The sequence below is a fragment of the Convolutriloba macropyga genome, chromosome 3, assembly GCF_964194025.1.
Source record: "Convolutriloba macropyga chromosome 3, txConMacr16.3, whole genome shotgun sequence".
In the NCBI taxonomy this organism is placed as follows: Eukaryota; Metazoa; Xenacoelomorpha; order Acoela; family Convolutidae; genus Convolutriloba; species Convolutriloba macropyga.
Genome location: NC_134470.1, coordinates 54,543,968 through 54,560,935, shown reverse-complemented (window position 1 = coordinate 54,560,935; position 16,968 = coordinate 54,543,968). Strand labels below are relative to the sequence as shown.

General features: G+C 34.2%; 2 protein-coding genes across 2 annotated transcripts; both read right to left on the bottom strand.

The window, feature by feature from the left end:
• Positions 1-3,922: 3,922 nt before the first annotated feature.
• On the bottom strand, positions 3,923-5,846 carry LOC142337141 (cyclin-dependent kinase 4-like). Its single transcript, XM_075386245.1, has 2 exons — positions 5,245-5,846; positions 3,923-4,721 (listed from the first exon to the last, which is right to left on the bottom strand). Exons 1-2 carry the CDS (start codon positions 5,679-5,681, stop codon positions 4,184-4,186), a joined length of 975 nt encoding a protein of 324 aa, XP_075242360.1. The 5' UTR covers positions 5,682-5,846; the 3' UTR covers positions 3,923-4,183.
• Positions 5,847-14,105: 8,259 nt separating this feature from the next.
• LOC142337140 (uncharacterized) lies at positions 14,106-15,932 on the bottom strand. Its single transcript, XM_075386244.1, has 2 exons — positions 15,691-15,932; positions 14,106-15,193 (listed from the first exon to the last, which is right to left on the bottom strand). Exons 1-2 carry the CDS (start codon positions 15,818-15,820, stop codon positions 14,190-14,192), a joined length of 1,134 nt encoding a protein of 377 aa, XP_075242359.1. The 5' UTR covers positions 15,821-15,932; the 3' UTR covers positions 14,106-14,189.
• Positions 15,933-16,968: the final 1,036 nt, after the last annotated feature.

Sequence of the window (16,968 nt, the reverse complement as noted above, 5' to 3'; positions counted from 1 at the left end):
AAATTGCATGAACGAGTGACATCATAGGGTGGTAACAAAAATCTTGACAAAGAAATAAAGAAACATAGCAGGACAAGTCATGAAATTAAACAAAATCACTTTTTAAATAATGTCAATGAAACAAGTGGCCGTAAAGTAATCAAATAACACAAACTTGAAATCCTTAACATCTTTTGCACTATCCATCAACAGATAGCATGCCAACTTAAATGAAAACACTTCAGAGACCACGTAACAAAAACCACAAAACAGGCAGCAAATTGAAAAGAACACAAGTCGTTACAGACAAAATTATCAATTGAATTAACTCACATCCTTAAATCGATTCAGTTATGCCTCATGAACTAACTGTCATTAAAGAGAGAGGCGAAACAACAAAAACAATTACAGAAGCGACCAAAACCTAAAAAATTGGTCATATTTTTTTAAATTATCTTTAGAAGGTTAGATAAAGAATAGACGCGACCAAGTAGGTTCCAATCAAGTTTCTGAAAAGAAGTAGTTTCAAGTCGTGAAAACCGTTCTGAATAGAAGCAAATAAACGGATTCAAATACAACTCATTTGAGAGCCAAGATAACTGACATTGCTGAGATTACGTGATATACCAAAGCATAAAAGCGGACAAAATCCAAAACTTTCCGGTAAACAAAAAATATGAGTGATAAAAAATACATTACATTTGAATTGGAATCAGTATATAAAACTCATATATGCCTTAAAAGATAGCCAGTGAGACGTATCATTAATGAGACTAAAAAACCTAAAAACGGCGAAATTCAAAAATTATGATTTAAAATAATCAGATGATATCAAGTACTTAGACAGCCAATTAGACCAACCGTTAATGAGCTAAAACAACAAAAAACTACAAAAAAGGGGGGAAATGAAAATCACTAAAACTTTTTGCAGAGAAGTAAAAATCGTGAAAATCATTAGGTATATGTATATATACATATATATATATATATATATATATATATATATATATATATATATATATATATATGTATATATACATACATATATAAAATATGTATACATATATATATATATATATATATATATAATATGTATACATATATATATATATATATATATATATATATATATCATATATGTATATATATATATATATATATATATATATATATATATAATATGTATATAGTATATATGTATAAATATAAATATATATATATATATATATATATATATATATATATATAAGAGCAGTCAAAAAGATGTTAAGTGACAGAACAAAGAAGAGGACGATAAAAGATGGACAAATCCAAAAAGAATAGCTTATATTTTGTGCAAACAAATAGTGCCTTGAAGCCGTTAGTCAGATTTCAATTCAAATCACTCAATTACCAAAACCTGTTAATATTGAGACTAAGAAGCAGAAATTGCGAAATTTTGCCTATTTTGTAGTCGTGAAAGCCTTATTAGACTTTTGAAGTCTTAACAAAAAATATGCATTATTAGAACACTGATATCACCTTTTAAAGTATTCGCGCAGAAAAAGGCGAGAGGAACTGCTAAAACGGTTGTCAAATTGCCGGACCTAAAAAAATTTGATCTCATAAACCGTAGATCTGTTTGAAACCCAACTTCTCACTTGACTTTAAAAGAATTTTTAAAAAAAGTAACAACATAAAACTACTCTCTTTTTGCTCCTCTTACCACTCCAGCTCGATTAAAGTAACTACAACTTGACTTTTCACTAACGTGAAAACGTCGAAAAAAGTGTGAAGAGCTCTTAAAGAAAACATAACCAGGAGAACTCCGGAAGCGACCCGAAGCGCTGGAAAATTAGAAAACCCGTACTTGAAGCCCAAACAATTTCCTTTTATCTCAAAACAGTAACTATTTGCCTCACCAGAATGAAAAAAAAATGTTGAAACTCACACCACTGACATAGAGAGAATCATTGGGCACTGTCATGATTGGAACAGGTTAAAATAAAAAAAATATAACATCATTCAGTAACAACGCAAAAACGCTGCGCATATTTTAAAACATAAAAATAAATTAGACTCAAAACCTCACTGAAATCTTGAAATAGCAAATTTTCAAATTACTAAAAAAATTTAAGAAGTATAAAAATGGCCAAAAATCAAAAATGTAATATACCCAAAAACATGATAGAGCTAAAAAAACTTATGATCATAAAACTTATCATAAAACTTATGATAATAGTGTTGAAGAGCTAGAACTCCACAACAAACTTCGACCAAAAAACACTTTGCGGAAGCACAAGGCAATTACTATTCTTACAAACTACACTGAATTTTTCAAAAATAAAGAATACTTAAATTTAGAACTGAAAGAACCACAATTTTTTTTTTCGTTTTGGAGTGACGGCAATTAACTGAAAATACGATATAACTTGTTCTTGCTGGACATATCATAGACAATATGAGTTTAAACTATGTTAAAACTTTATGAAAACTAATTCTGAAAAAGAGTGATCATGAAAAATAAAGAAAATTCAAAAGCAAAACATCGCTTAAAACCAAAACTAAGACCCCAGAACATTCGCAAAAATCAAAAATCAAAGTAAAAATTCTTCAAAGTCTCAGTCCTGAATTGCAAAACGAAACAAATGACGAAAAAAGAAACATCTGAGAAAAAGAATAATATCAATAATACTTTTAAACAAAAAGCAGAGCAAATAAAACCTCAGGTCATAGGAAAATGCTAAAATGCTACATGCTAGAATGCGGCGAATATGGACACATTATAGAGAAAGAAACAAAAAGATGACTATGCTTTCTGAAGTTTAAAACTCAAATTGAAAGAAAATTAATTCAAAAAATGACTAATTAATAAAAACAATATTACAATCCCTAAGGTGCAAAAATACTTTCTAGTAATTGAAATCCCAAATACAAGCAAAAATCAAACAAAAGTTGGACAAATACTTCAAAATCAGAGTAGCATGATTACAATTTTATTGTGCACAAAAAACGATAAGTCCGTTTGAAGATCCCAAAATTAAATTTAAAAAAGCCAAAAATTAAGTAAAGAATTGAGAAATATGTTTCTATTTTACACTTGAAACACAGTTTTAGGCCCTCAAAAACACTTGAATCAGTTTCAGAGGTTTAAATATCAATACGGCATCGAATAAGGAATATTTCTAAAAAAAAGATGAACCACTAGCTAAAAACTTGAGCCAAATGGATGAAAACACGGTTATCTAAATGCGCCATTCCCTAAAAAACAATTTTGAAAGTCATAAAGTCTTCACTGAACGCAACGCATGAACAAAAACTTCTCTCACTACCAAAAAATTAGTCCAAACGGCAATTTTATTCACGTTCTCTATAGGGTCAAAACGCCGCCTCGAATAGTACTTCCGGTTAGATAAAACCTCAAGAAAACCAATACTGCTCTTCGAGCTGTAAAAAGACAGCACATCACTACAATTCAATTTCTTTCAACTGTAAAAAAACCAAGAGAAGGCCAGTAATAGCCCAAGCTAATGCTTTGCTGCTATTAAAAATAAATAAGTTGAGCTTTTACTTTGAATAATTCTAATTCAATTGAGCGTGGTGGACTTTTGTTTAAATTAAAAACAATCAGCATTTGGTAAATTGCATTCAAATGTTACGCCTTCTCTTCATTCAAAAAACTCACTACATAGGTAACTAATGTCAGGGTTCTCTACTGGGTCCAAACTTTTTTCTGATCTACATCTATGAGTAATACGATGGAAATGATAGCCCTCTCCGAAATTACAAAAGTAATCAATCTTTAGTAAATTTCGTTGACGCTCTTTAAAAAAATCGTCTCATCGCAACTCATTAAGTGCAGCATGGTCCAATATGTTCTCGCAATCAAGTCGATTTCGATGGAGGCATTCAAAATAGTTAAATAATTTTGTTAAAATTCAAAACTTTTCTCAAAAGGGTCGAAACTTCCTTACCATACTCAAACAGACAAAGCTCAACACCTTTAAAATCCATTCGGCCAAAGAAAACATCAAAGCAAATTTTCTGTAGTGACGCAAGAAGTATGGGTGAAAAGGCCATAGTATAATCAAGTAACAAAATCTATCTGAAAGCTAAATAAATAAATTACTAATCACTAAATAAGTTAGTTTGGCCGAAAACAGAGACATTTAAAAATTGATCTCATGATTCCGGCTTTCGATCACAAAGAGCGTTTTCAAGCCAATTACTTCGGGTCGTTTGCACTGAGAGGCTGTGGATACTTAGTTTGAAACCCGCACTGACAAACCTGAGTAAAATAATCCATGAACAACGCATCCGCAGCTTTCACTCTTTTCTCAAAGTCGTATTCCAGCATAGCTGATAGCAACGCATAAGCGTGTGTGCACATAATTCTCATCTCACGTCGCAATTTCTTCCCTGCAATTGGTACGAACTGTTCTCGTGAAATTGAGCAATTCCTGGGCCATAATCGTGGATCCGGCAAGCCAAGATATGAGAATGTTTTAGTCAAAACTTCGATCTCCGAAGTGCACTGAATTAGAGGCACACGTTTGAAAATTTGACACATGACCATTCCTAAGCTCCAAATATCTGCAGAGAAATTGTAGTTGCATCCCAGAATAATTTCGGGTGGTCTGTACCAGAGAGTGACTGTGACTGTTGTGAGGTACGTTCCAACATCGCCTGGTTTTGAGAGACCAAAGTCGGCTATCTTGACGATTCCATCCTGAGACAGAAGTAAATTCTCTGGTTTTATATCCCTGAAATATCCAACAAATTGTGATAGACAAAATTTATATATACAGAAAGAAAATTTCGAACTGTGTCTAAGTACATCTTGAAAAGCCAAAATGTGTATACCACGGCTGTTTAGCAGCTTCATAGTAGTAATAGGAATAACAAATCCCCCTCTCCAAAAATTAGTGCGTTGTAATGTCTTTTTTGCTTGTTTGGAGGTTACATGCGTCCATGAATTACAACCGGTGGTGGCAAGAATTATGGAATGTAGAAATTAGGGGATCAAGGGCAGAAAAGAACCGATATTTCTAATATTTTTTCGGCAACCGCACTTAATTCAAATTTAGCTGCCCTTCCCATTTCTGCAAAATCTCAAAATCTTATGTATAATGTTTTCACGGATCCTCAAATTATCAGAGGAGTGAAAAGTAACCTCTGGTATTTAACCAACGTGATCAAACTTGAGTAAAAAAACGCCATTCAATGGAAGAGCAATTAACGTCCGTAAAACGCATGTTGAAATGCAATAAATTGAGGTCAACTTACCTGTGCATAACTCCATTGACATGTAGAAACTCCAGACCCGTTAGAACTTGGTGCACCAAATGTTTACACATCTCAGGTGAAATGACCGGCTCATACTCCACGTAATGCAACAGACTTCGGGGCAGATACTCAAAGACCAAAACAACCGACAGCCCTTTCGAAGTCGGTACCGTATCTGCAGACATTATAGCATCACATAATTTCACAATGTTCGGATGTTTCAACGCGTTCAACTTTTTCAACATAGCAATTTCGCGAACTACATACTGCGGCAGCCCGTTATTCAAATTTTTCTGAGTAATTTCAATTCGTTTAAGAGCAACAAATTCTCCCGGTTTTTCTCGATTAGAAGCTTTGAAAACTTTTGCGTAAGCACCTCTTCCGATAGACTCGATAATCGTGTACGGCGTGTTAGTGGCGGTCATGTTGGTTCTCATTAAAATATTGCACTGAATGATTGTCGTAGGTTTGATTTGATAATGTTCAAAAATGGCAAGAACGCTCGGTTATAACGGAATAAGAAAACAAATAAACAATACACTATCACATATTCATCTAAAACGAACAGGTTAACTAAACTCGCGATTAGTTTTTCAAACCTACAGCGACTTAAAACTAACTGGCGAAGACTGACTTTACGTTCCGCTAGAAATAATGAAGAGTTCAATCAATCATTGAAAAAGTCACAAGCGGATAAATTGACGTTTTCTGGTGGGGCAAAGAGCGCACGACAGAGGTTTTTCCTATCAGTAATATCCGATGGCACAGTGTTCAGGCCTGTCAAAAGCCAAACAATCAAAAATTTGAAAACGTGTTAAAACTAATGCATACCATCGTATGTATTTACTGCTGTGCTAACACAACATTTTTACTGCTACTGTAAGAGCGGGTTGACAATTGAATGGATACAAAGCATGCCCAATGTCCAAATAATTTTTACATCATTACAAAACACGAGAGTTTATAAAAGGTTCAATTTAAGGCAAATATCTTATCTGCCTAACTGATTAAATTGATTAAAAGGTCAGGCAAATGTTGGGACCAAAGGGACTGGTATCATTAAGAAGCTTTTCCAGCGTAGAATATGGAATTAAAAAGATGTTTTTAATTTTTGTATTTTACAGGGAGTTATCGAGGTTTAAATTTTGAGAAAATAGAGTGAAATCCGGTGAGATTTTATTCACATTTTCCGGAATTTTTGACTAAAACTTCGCCAATTTTGCTAAAATTTGTTATTTTCTTTAGAAAGTGTTGTTGATTTTTATTTGTAAACACCACTAACACAATCCTTGTAGACTCAAAAGGGGGCTTTTTCTACTTCAAATTACGTTGAGAGTGCTCTGTAATTAAAACTTTGCCATTTTTTGATAAAATTAATCGTTGACTATCAAAACCGCAGCATCTATTTTTGATTTTTTAACTAACAAAATATCAGTATCTATAACATTCGAAAAATTAAGTGTTCCTTATGAACAAACATCATTAGCAGGGCTAGTTTTGGACCATTCTTGAACTGGTATAATCCAAAAAAAATCGGATTGTAATCAGTCGATCTTTCGTAAAAAAAAATTCGATCTTTTCTACATTAAATAAATAACAGAACAATTCAAACCAAAGCTCACTAATGATAGTTCCAATTGGCTTCCGAATTAGCTCCACATGTTTTATCTAGTTGATTACTTGAAAGCTTATGTCCTTTTGAGCTTTGAAAGTATTTGATTTTTAAGTAAATAATGACTTATTGAACTTTGCCTCTGTTTTTCTCTTACTTTGTTCAACTTGTAGCTTATTGTCAGCAATGAGAGAATGCTTCTTCTTTCTATTGAAATCAAATTCAATCTTTACAGCGGTTTTACGCCTTAAGTTATGGCTTTCTGGCTTTGATACTACTAGAATTCACATTTTTTTAAAAAATTTTTAGGTATTTGCCCATTTTTTCACGTTTTCTAGTTTTGTCACATTATCACGTTATTGACAGTTCATATATCAAATTATTGGCTTTCAAAATAAAACAAATGATAATCCTAAAATCCTTGAAGATATAGCTTATGAATTTAAAGGCTTCGACACTTTCTCGAAGAACTAACTTGAATTTTTAAATTTTTTTTCGTTAACTGTCGGTTTTAATTTGTCTTTTAAGTCGTATTAAATTTGCTTTTCATTGACCAAGTTTCATTGGTTTTTCATGGAAGAATAGATTAGCCGAAATTCTGATAGTAGTATATTGCTGATGGCTTTCATGACTCAAGAAAAATTGTTTTCCAAATAAAAAATTTAACTTCGCAATTCTGTCCCTTTTATTGTCTGTTTGTTATCTAGTCTCATTAATTACAGGCCAAATATGACAATATTGCTGCAACGGAAGGTTTCGAAAGGGATTGGTGTCACACAATCTCAGGTCTATAGAAGAATTCGTTGACTTAACAGGCTTCGACACGGAAAACGAAGTTAATTAATTTTTGATTTTTGTCATGCTTGACTTTCTTTTTGTAGAATAAGACATATTCTGGATAATTGAAATTCTCAAGTGCTTCCTTTTCAAGAATATACGAACCTATATAGTTATTTAGTTCTGTAATAAACGGTGTTTATGTCTTATAAAAATTAATTTTTTTTTCGAAGTGTTACTTAATTTTGCACTTTTTTTTTTCATTTTTGTCTACTTGTTACCTAGCTTCATTTATGAGAGGTCATGTAATACATTATCGGTGCTCGCAGAAAGTGCAATCTAACAAATTTTGATGGCCATAGTATGGCTTTGCGGTTTCGAAAGCGTTCTCTGCCAAGTTTTAATTGATTTTTTGTTTGTTGTCTATTTGTTGTTCTTTTTGTAACCGCATAAAAAGTTGAACACCAGCAGTTCTTAATCCCTTCTATAGTAGCATGTGTAATCTTTCACCTACTGGATATTTTCGTTGAATTCTAATGGTTTTCATTAGTTTGAAATTAACTGTTAAAAAAAATGAGCAAATTTTTTAACTTTACTGTTTTTGTTCTTTATTGTCTAATTGTTACCAAGCCTTTTAATTGACTACTCCCATATCTTTTGTGTTGAATTACAAGTTATTTTGTTTAATATCAGTTTTATCTTACGCTATTTTGACTTGGTTATTAAATTTTTTTTTTTAAAACGGACATGAAGTTTTTGATGTAATTAATTTTTGTTGTTGCTGTTTGATTTTGCTGTTCGTCTTGACTCGCTTTCTTATTATTTGCACATATCATCAATCTAATGCACCATTTTTACTCCACCACTGAGTTATTTGCTTTGGAGGCTATCTTTTCGTTCATACACCAATTTTTTAAAAAAAAAGTACTTGAATTTCTGGGTTTTTCTATGTTACTCATTTGGTAGACAATCATGCCAAAATTGTGGATGAGCGGGGTCGGAACCGTATGTGCAATTGCACATTACTGAGTCGCCTTGTTACCCTTGGTAACAGAGTATCGGACAGAAAATGTTTAGAATTGAAAAGGTCAAACCAGGATGATCACAATCCAATTATTCCTAAACTCAACTTACACAAAAAAGTTATCTAAATATTAAAAACTGAAGTTTGATAGCAATTTCTGATTTCGGAGACTTGCATGGAGAAATCTTTTTGTCCAAGATGCGTCTCATTAATTGGTATAGATTGTCTTAATGCGTTTTTTCAATTTTTGCAACCTTAAATAAACGAAGCTTCAAATCAAAACAAATTATTTGGTTCGTAAATAGCCCTCAATGCCCTCCGGCTCTACCTGTTCATTCTGTTTTTGAGGAGGAAAGGTCAAATGGGTCAGACGAAAAATTGATTAAGCGAAATTTCGCATAAAAAAGAAAGACCACAGGACAAATATAATTGCAACAAACTTGGTTTGAGAGCAATTAAAAAGCTATCAGAGTACAGTTTGATCTCGGCAAAACTATAGATCAGCACAGAAACTCTTGAGTAGCAACATTTTTAGGAATTTAGGTATTGAATAAGTGTTAACAAAATTAAACTAACTCCTAGTTTCATTATGTTATACTTTTGAAACAAAAGATAAACTCCTTATTCTCTTTTGTGCTTTAATACTTCAAGGAAGCGAACGAATTTTGAGAACTAATTTTCAAACTGAAATGCACGAAAACAGAAGTTACTGACATAGCTACGCCATCTCTACAAAACTTTTAATTCCACGTAGACTTTTTCAAAGGCAACAAATTTCTACAGCCAAATAACAAAATGATTAAAGCCAAAAGATGCATGTCATCCATTATGCATATTGCTGCGATTATTCCAGTGCTGACACTGAGACAATTCACGATATCTCAAATAAAAATTTCTCCTCATCGAATTAAGAAAAAAATTATAGCAATCAAATGAGCTGTTGCTTACATGACACTGATGTTGCAAATCATGGTAAACATAATTAAGTGAACATAATTTGGAAAATTGGACATAATCAACAAAAACAATATATTGAGGTAACTTAATACTTGAGTGGGTAAACCTGATTACGTTTATCTCGAAACTGACAATAACCAAAAGAAGCAACTTCTACGCAAATCATTTGTCCAATTTCAAAAAACAAAAAAACGAACGGTGATCGGTTGGCTTTGGCGGTATCCAGCTGGGACTTAGGAATGCCAACATGGGGTGAGCAAAGGAGTGGGGATAAAGAGGTGGAGGGGGTTGCAAGCGATAGGGGGGGGGGGGAGGGCTGGTGGGGATGGACGAGAGAGGAGTCCAAATCGCCAGGTAGATGAGGCTGGACGGTGGAGTGTTGGCGGGGGGGGGGGGGGGGGGTGACCGAGAGGAGGGTAAAATGTAAAATTCTAAGATTATGAACCATCCTTAACAGCATAATGTTGTATCTTCAAAAAAGTTTTGGTCAATTGCATACTTAGCGACTAGATGCCATTCAGCTGTCAATTTAACGGCCCATTTAGCAGTACCAATTTTACCAGCATCTGATGATCCCAGAGTTATCCCATTCAAGATTTATCAAACTCCGAGACGGTAAAGATTTCGATCCCATGAATCTGTAGTAGTAGCTTAACTTTGATGGTCATGTTTCACAAGCACAGAGGGGTTGAACATAATCGGGGTTTGTAGCACCGCAATTCAGAATTGTATCATACAAAGCTAAATACAAAGCTGAATCGAATACTGCGGCAAACTTAACATCTTTTCGATTCACTAAAAACACTGAGCTCATTTTAACGTTCTGCGCCATGTCTGTGTGATTTAGAATTGGGCCGATTTAAGGTCATCCCCTTGGACAATAATGATCAAACATTCCATTTCATCGAGATTAGGGATAGTTTGTCATTAGGGTGATATCAACCTCCAATCCAAGATCGGGGAGGCCAGTTCCACCAACAAGAGCCTGAAAATTGAAAATCCAAGGTTGATAATCGATAGCAGTTTACATGCTCTGGAAAACAAACGTAGAGAAAATTTGACTCAAAGTTAACCAATTTTCCTTAAAAAGCAGAAAAATTAATTCCAAGTAATATCTGTTCAACTTGGCCATACGTATGGACAAGTATTTGCATTAAACTTCAAAAGCTTTATGATCCAGTTGAACAAGTAAGTACTTCTGCCATTTTTGTCGGATTTTAGACGATTACAAATCTATCCATCATCCGTCTATTCACATCAATTTTAAACAAAACGGAGACAAAAAACTACCGAAAATGCTTTTGCCTTCAAAACAGGCAGTTTACTATGTAATTTTGCCAGTTAAACGTTTATTTTTGTTCATAAATAAAATGTGTAACAATTTCCCTTGTTTTATCTCTATTCAGCATATCTAGAGCATTAAAAATAGGCAAAGTTTTAAATTTGTCAAAATATACATCATTAAGACATTACACATTTAAATACGAAACATTTAAGAATGCCAGAAACTAACATCGTTCGTACAAAATAACCAAAAGCACCTCTATTGTCTCTTATAAATTATGCGCTGTTTTTGACCAACAGCGCCAGATCAAAAAATTCAAATAATTTAGTAGAATTGAGTATAATCAGCATCAATGAATGTTATGAGCATCAAAAGCACTTTCATATCCAGTCATAGCTAAATCAATTCAACAGGAAGATGATTGTCAGCTGAAACAAAATAGCAATTCAGGTTCTCCGATTGTAAAATTTAGGAACTCTTTCCCTCTCCGCCCCGGTGGAATATGGCCACCTGCAATTAACATTTTAAACCATTTTATTGAGACCTTGGATCTTTTCTGTTTGTGCCCCACCCCCTCAGTTATAGAGCAGGTGTCATCACATAGTAAATCATGATGTAAAAATATGGCACGTGCGTCTGGGGGTGCAAATAATATGCAGCCACTAAGCTGGTGGGGACAAATGGAAAAGAACCAAGACCATTACATTCAATTGCTAATCCCTGCTGCAAAAATTATTGCCATGCAAAATCGATCTTTAAAGTATTCAACCATGAACATATCCGGCAAATTGCCGGAAAATAGCCGCCGTTGACACACATCGGGATTGAAACAGAAAAAGTAGATATACATTGACAGAATTTTTGACTCAAAGCAATTAAGCTTAATACTAATGTCAGCAAGCAATGGGGCTAATGAACTTTGACAACCTAATCCACTATGACTTAATGACCGAGCTTTATCGGTTTGTCACGTTTCTTTTGACTTTGCTCTTTTGACATTGACCGTATTCACTACATTGCGTAATTTAATGAGTAAACGTAAAATCCATTCAGTTGAAACAGAGTGAATTAAGTCAAGATTCAGAAGAAAACAGCGTGACTTATGTAAAATGAGAACGTGGTCAAAAGGTAAAGCGAACTAAAAAAGCAGGATAAGTCCTGACACAATTCGGAGAATTTTCATTGATTAAACAGAAGAATACAATTTGAATGGACAATAGATGGATTCTGAAAACCACTTCTAAAAACATAGCTGACAATTTGTCAGAAAAGCTGCGAAATAGACTCGCGGGATGCAGAGACAGAAACCGATACAAATCGTAAAAGTTATCGACGTATAGCGGGTAAACAAAAAAAAACAAAACCTAAAATGAACTATGAACGGATTGGCAAACCCATTTAGAAAATCAATTAAAAAAACAACAAAACTCAATGAAAAAATACCACATGTGAACATAAAAATCACAATTGAGAAAGCGAATGCAATTTTTGCTCAAACACCGTTTTCTCTCACTGGGGATATAAGGCGAAAACACACTGGTAGGATATTAGGCGAATACTCGGTTAGATGAAAAAAATGTAGCCAAAATTTTATGGAAATTAGGCGAATACTAACTAAAGCACTTAGAGGTACTGCAATATCAGTTGACTATAAAAATTGACTTAATAGAAAAATAGCTTAAACACAATAAAAAAATCGACCATAATTTTTGAATTTTGAGCCTTTTCAAGATCTAGCTTTAACCCCACCTCCAATGTTTTGTTCGTTTCTTTAACCGGTAGATCTTATTTATTTACATTAAATCTATTAATCAGTAGTTTATACATTCACATTCTTTTACTTTTAAAAAAAACAATATATTATTGGCCGTGCTGACACTGAGTAGAGTAAAAATAGCTGCAAAAAATTGAAAACAGTGATAGATTTTTAGGTACTTAAGAACTCATTTGCGTGAAAAAACAACTATTGGCAACATTTTTCAGTTTTGTGGCAACCAGTGGATTTCGAAGTACCTCTTTCAAGTTTTTTTAATTGGTAGTCACCTAATTTCCAAAATTTAGTTCATGATTTCCGCTTAATGGCTGCAAAAACTTCGTTAGGCTAATCGAGTTTTAGCCTGAAATCCCACTCCCACTCACTCTGCTTCAAAAAAAGATTAAAAACATAGCCGCAAGAATTCCGGGAACGACTCGAAGGAGAAAAATGCCCAAACTTTCGACAAAACAACTAGAACAACTATTGTGAACCCTGAATCTCCACAAATGCCATAAAAAATTTGAGGAAGAATAGAAACGACATTCAAAAACAAATTTTACAAAAAAACTAGAAAAACTTAATGACTTTCTTAATAGTACAAGGAAGCATAAAGCCGAATAACGTTCCTTTGCAATTAGAGCAATGAAAAGCTCGCAAAACAATGGGCAAGTCATAATAGGCTAAGAAACTTGTCTAAGATTAAAGAAGAAAAACTAAATGGTATAAATTTTCTCAATTTTTCTGTCAATTTTCCTAAGAAAAATAATTTAAACCAAGACAACTTTAGTCAATTGGTATCTGAGTATTCCTTAAGTAAAAAAAAACTTCAATTCAAATCCCAATTAAAGCATTAAATTAAAAAACAGGCAAAAAATCATCAAATTTTGTCTAAAAATCAGCAAAACTGATCAAAAACCTCCAAATTAGCATTGAACTCAAATTAACCACTTTAAACCTTCATTTCCAATCAAAACAAGCCTAAAACTAATACAATATAATAATCAAACCTCATAACCATCAAAAGTTGCAAAAAAACTGCTTTTAAAAGCCGCACGTGAAAAAATTTCGCTCGCTTAGAGAAAATTTTTTAAACATCAATTTCTCGCTCTCAAAAACAGCAGTATGAACAAAAAACCACTCTCTTTTCGCTCCGCTCTTCACTTTTGTTCAGCACCAAAATCACTCCAAATTTTTTCACGCGTTTCATTTCCCGCTTCAAAAATCACTCCAATAAAATTGATTGAAAAAAGGACTTCTCCAATACTCCTCTTCGAGTCGTAAAAAATGCACGCTGCAATACCACTTGCTTTTTCGCTCCACTTCCTGTTTCGACGAGACCAATATTATCACTTTAAATTGACTTCAAAATCATGAAAATGTGTGAACATATCTTAAACAGACAGCGCCCCAATAGAATTCAATTTCTTTGAATTGTAAAAAAGGAGGGCGCCTAAATAATAGCCGTTGAGAGGCTGACGGCGGCTATTAATATTGAAATTTAGGAATGTCGGAAAAGGAAAGGTCTTTAAAATGTTTAATAGCCACCTCTGATCTCAGAAGTCATGAAATTCAGCTCAATAGGAATACCAGTATGACTCAATCGATACAGTAAGGCAGCTTTCAACTCTTTCACATGCAGTTCACGTTTTCTACCAATTCCTTCGGACACGCATTTTGCCAAAATATCCAACAAATCTTCATCTGCGTCATAGAATATTAACTTATTAACCACGTATTTACACATTAAGTAATAATTCATATCACCCCCACCGTATTTACACAAAGTTTGAGGAACGTATTTTACACAGTCTCCTGGGCAATCTTCGTGTTCATGATTATAAAACTCATCTGGTAATTGAACTTCGTGCGTATCGACCACGACAATGTCATCTAAATCTACTGGAATCACTTTTCCGTCTGATGTCCAAACTAAATTGTCCAATCCTGTATCGGTCATGTAAAGTATAAAACCCTCTTTCGTCTTTGAAAACACTTCGGCAAATTTCAACGCCTCATAACAAATTCTGTACCGACTGAGCAATCCCGATTTTAGAAAAGATCGCAATGGTTTGCCCATATTTTTAAACACTGCAACTTGTGGACACGAAGCGACAATCTTTGGAAAGATTTCATCGCATCCAAGAATTTTTGACTTCGAATTCAAAAACAATGAATAGTCAAAAAACAGAGAATAAAACTCGGACGAAGATAGTTTGTTATATAATCTCGTTGACGAACACAAATTGAACTTCTTCAAAAGCTTCGAATCAAGTTTCCTAAAATTATTACTGCCTTCTAATTGCCGATATAACATTCGGTCATGACAATTGTATTCCTTGAAATAGCTAACAATCTCATCGCATTTGTCCTGCTCGTGTTTTATAGCCTTGGCTACAACTTCATGCCCACTTAGGGTTCCGAAGTATACGTGACCGTAGCTGATCCTGTGAACATCCATAAATTGACATGACAAGTTGTGACCCAAACATGCTGGACATTTGGATTCGTCCACTAACATTTCGAGCTGATATGTTGGATCTAAAACATACAAACAAACATACATCAACAGGGATAAAAAGCAAACGCTCAATTTTCCGGGTTCAGACTTTTTAATAATTAGTTGCGGGAAAGCAAGCAACTTTTTCGAGTAAGAAATCGAACTTTTCATTCCTGATCCCTTAAAGTTGATTGTTAGTATCTTCTAATAAGAGACATGACTACTTTATAAAGGTGCAAACCGACGATGTAATTATCTAGAATAGAGAGAAAGTGAATGCCGAGAGTATTAAGTATAACTATACAAGATCTATAAAAAATCTCCGTACACGCGCTAGAGCAGCGACAGGTAAAGGAAAAAAGAATAACTATCGCTGACTGCATTAGCAGAGCATTACGCACTCTAACTTTTTCAGACCAAAATTTGCGTCGCTTCAAGATATTGCTCCTCAAAATCAGGCAGATTACAATTTAAAACTGCATTTTGTGTGCTAACTTTTGTCAATGTATCAACCAACGTGTATTGAGATAATGCTCACTTGGTACATATGTAGGCATGAGGTCCAGGTAGAGGAAGAAGTTGATAGACACGAAGAGGAGACACAGACAGATGACACACAACACTATCTGGTCCGAGCGCAGCCTACGCAACAGCCGCCAAGTCAACATACACAATCACCTCAAATCAAAAGCACTCACTTCGACACAAAGCATATTTCCGATGAAAGACATAGTTGACCATGTCTTAAATACATACCTAAATCAAATCACTATTAGTGGGTGCAAATCAAATTAGTGGGTGCATATTATTTGCACCCCCAGACGCACGTGCCATATTTTTAAATAATGACTTACTATGAAATGGTACGTGCTCTGCAACTAGGAGGTGCATAACGTACTGTGGGGGCCCAAACGGAAAATATCCGAGTTTAGTTATGCTCTTTCTTAATGAATACGCTGACAGTGAATTAAAGAAATGCTACATTCTGTTTTATAATAATTCTGTTTTATAAAGTTCTTCATTAAAGGCCCTTCGTCATTTGGCGACCTTTATATTTGACCAGTGATGCTTCATCGCAAGAAAAATTATGGGAAGCGTCAGGATTGGAAATAAACAAACAATTCAAGATATGACTCAACTTTTTTTTAAAATTGAAACCACTACATGCATTCAAGCCCTAATTAATGCAAATTTATTGAGCAGGCAAATGAAAATCTTGAAGAAAAATTTGCTTTTCTCCAATTTACAGCTCTTTACGATTTATATCTTAAATTATATGCACAAAGCAAACAAACAGTAGTGCAAAACTATTTCAATTAATGAAATCAATTGAAGGATGTAAAAACATACGGGAAAACTACACATACGAAAAAGTTTTTCATCAGCATGTGTTCTTCGAGCTTCTTAGCGCGGCGGCAAAAAACATAATTAGCAACATGAAAAAATATTGTCACAAAGGTTGGAGAGCAGGACGCATTGCACACCTCTGCAACGAGGCCGCCTCAAAGAAGCCGTCAACAAGGCACTACATCCTCCTTAGATGAGTTCGTGTCCGTGTAAAAGATCTTCGTTTGAAAGGCCAGTTTGGTCGGGTATCTAGGGTTTTATCTACGTATGGTGTTGCACCTGAAAAAAGCGACACGGAAAGATCTGGGGAAGTCACATCCCAGGGAAGCAGAGCATGAGCTGCAGTATCAAGATTATAGCAGCCCAGCCTACCAGTTCTAAGTTACGGTATTTAATGAAACAGTTCTCAAATTCTACTGCTACGGTTCCGTCAAAAACGTACCCTGATGATCTCCATGCTGTTAACTGT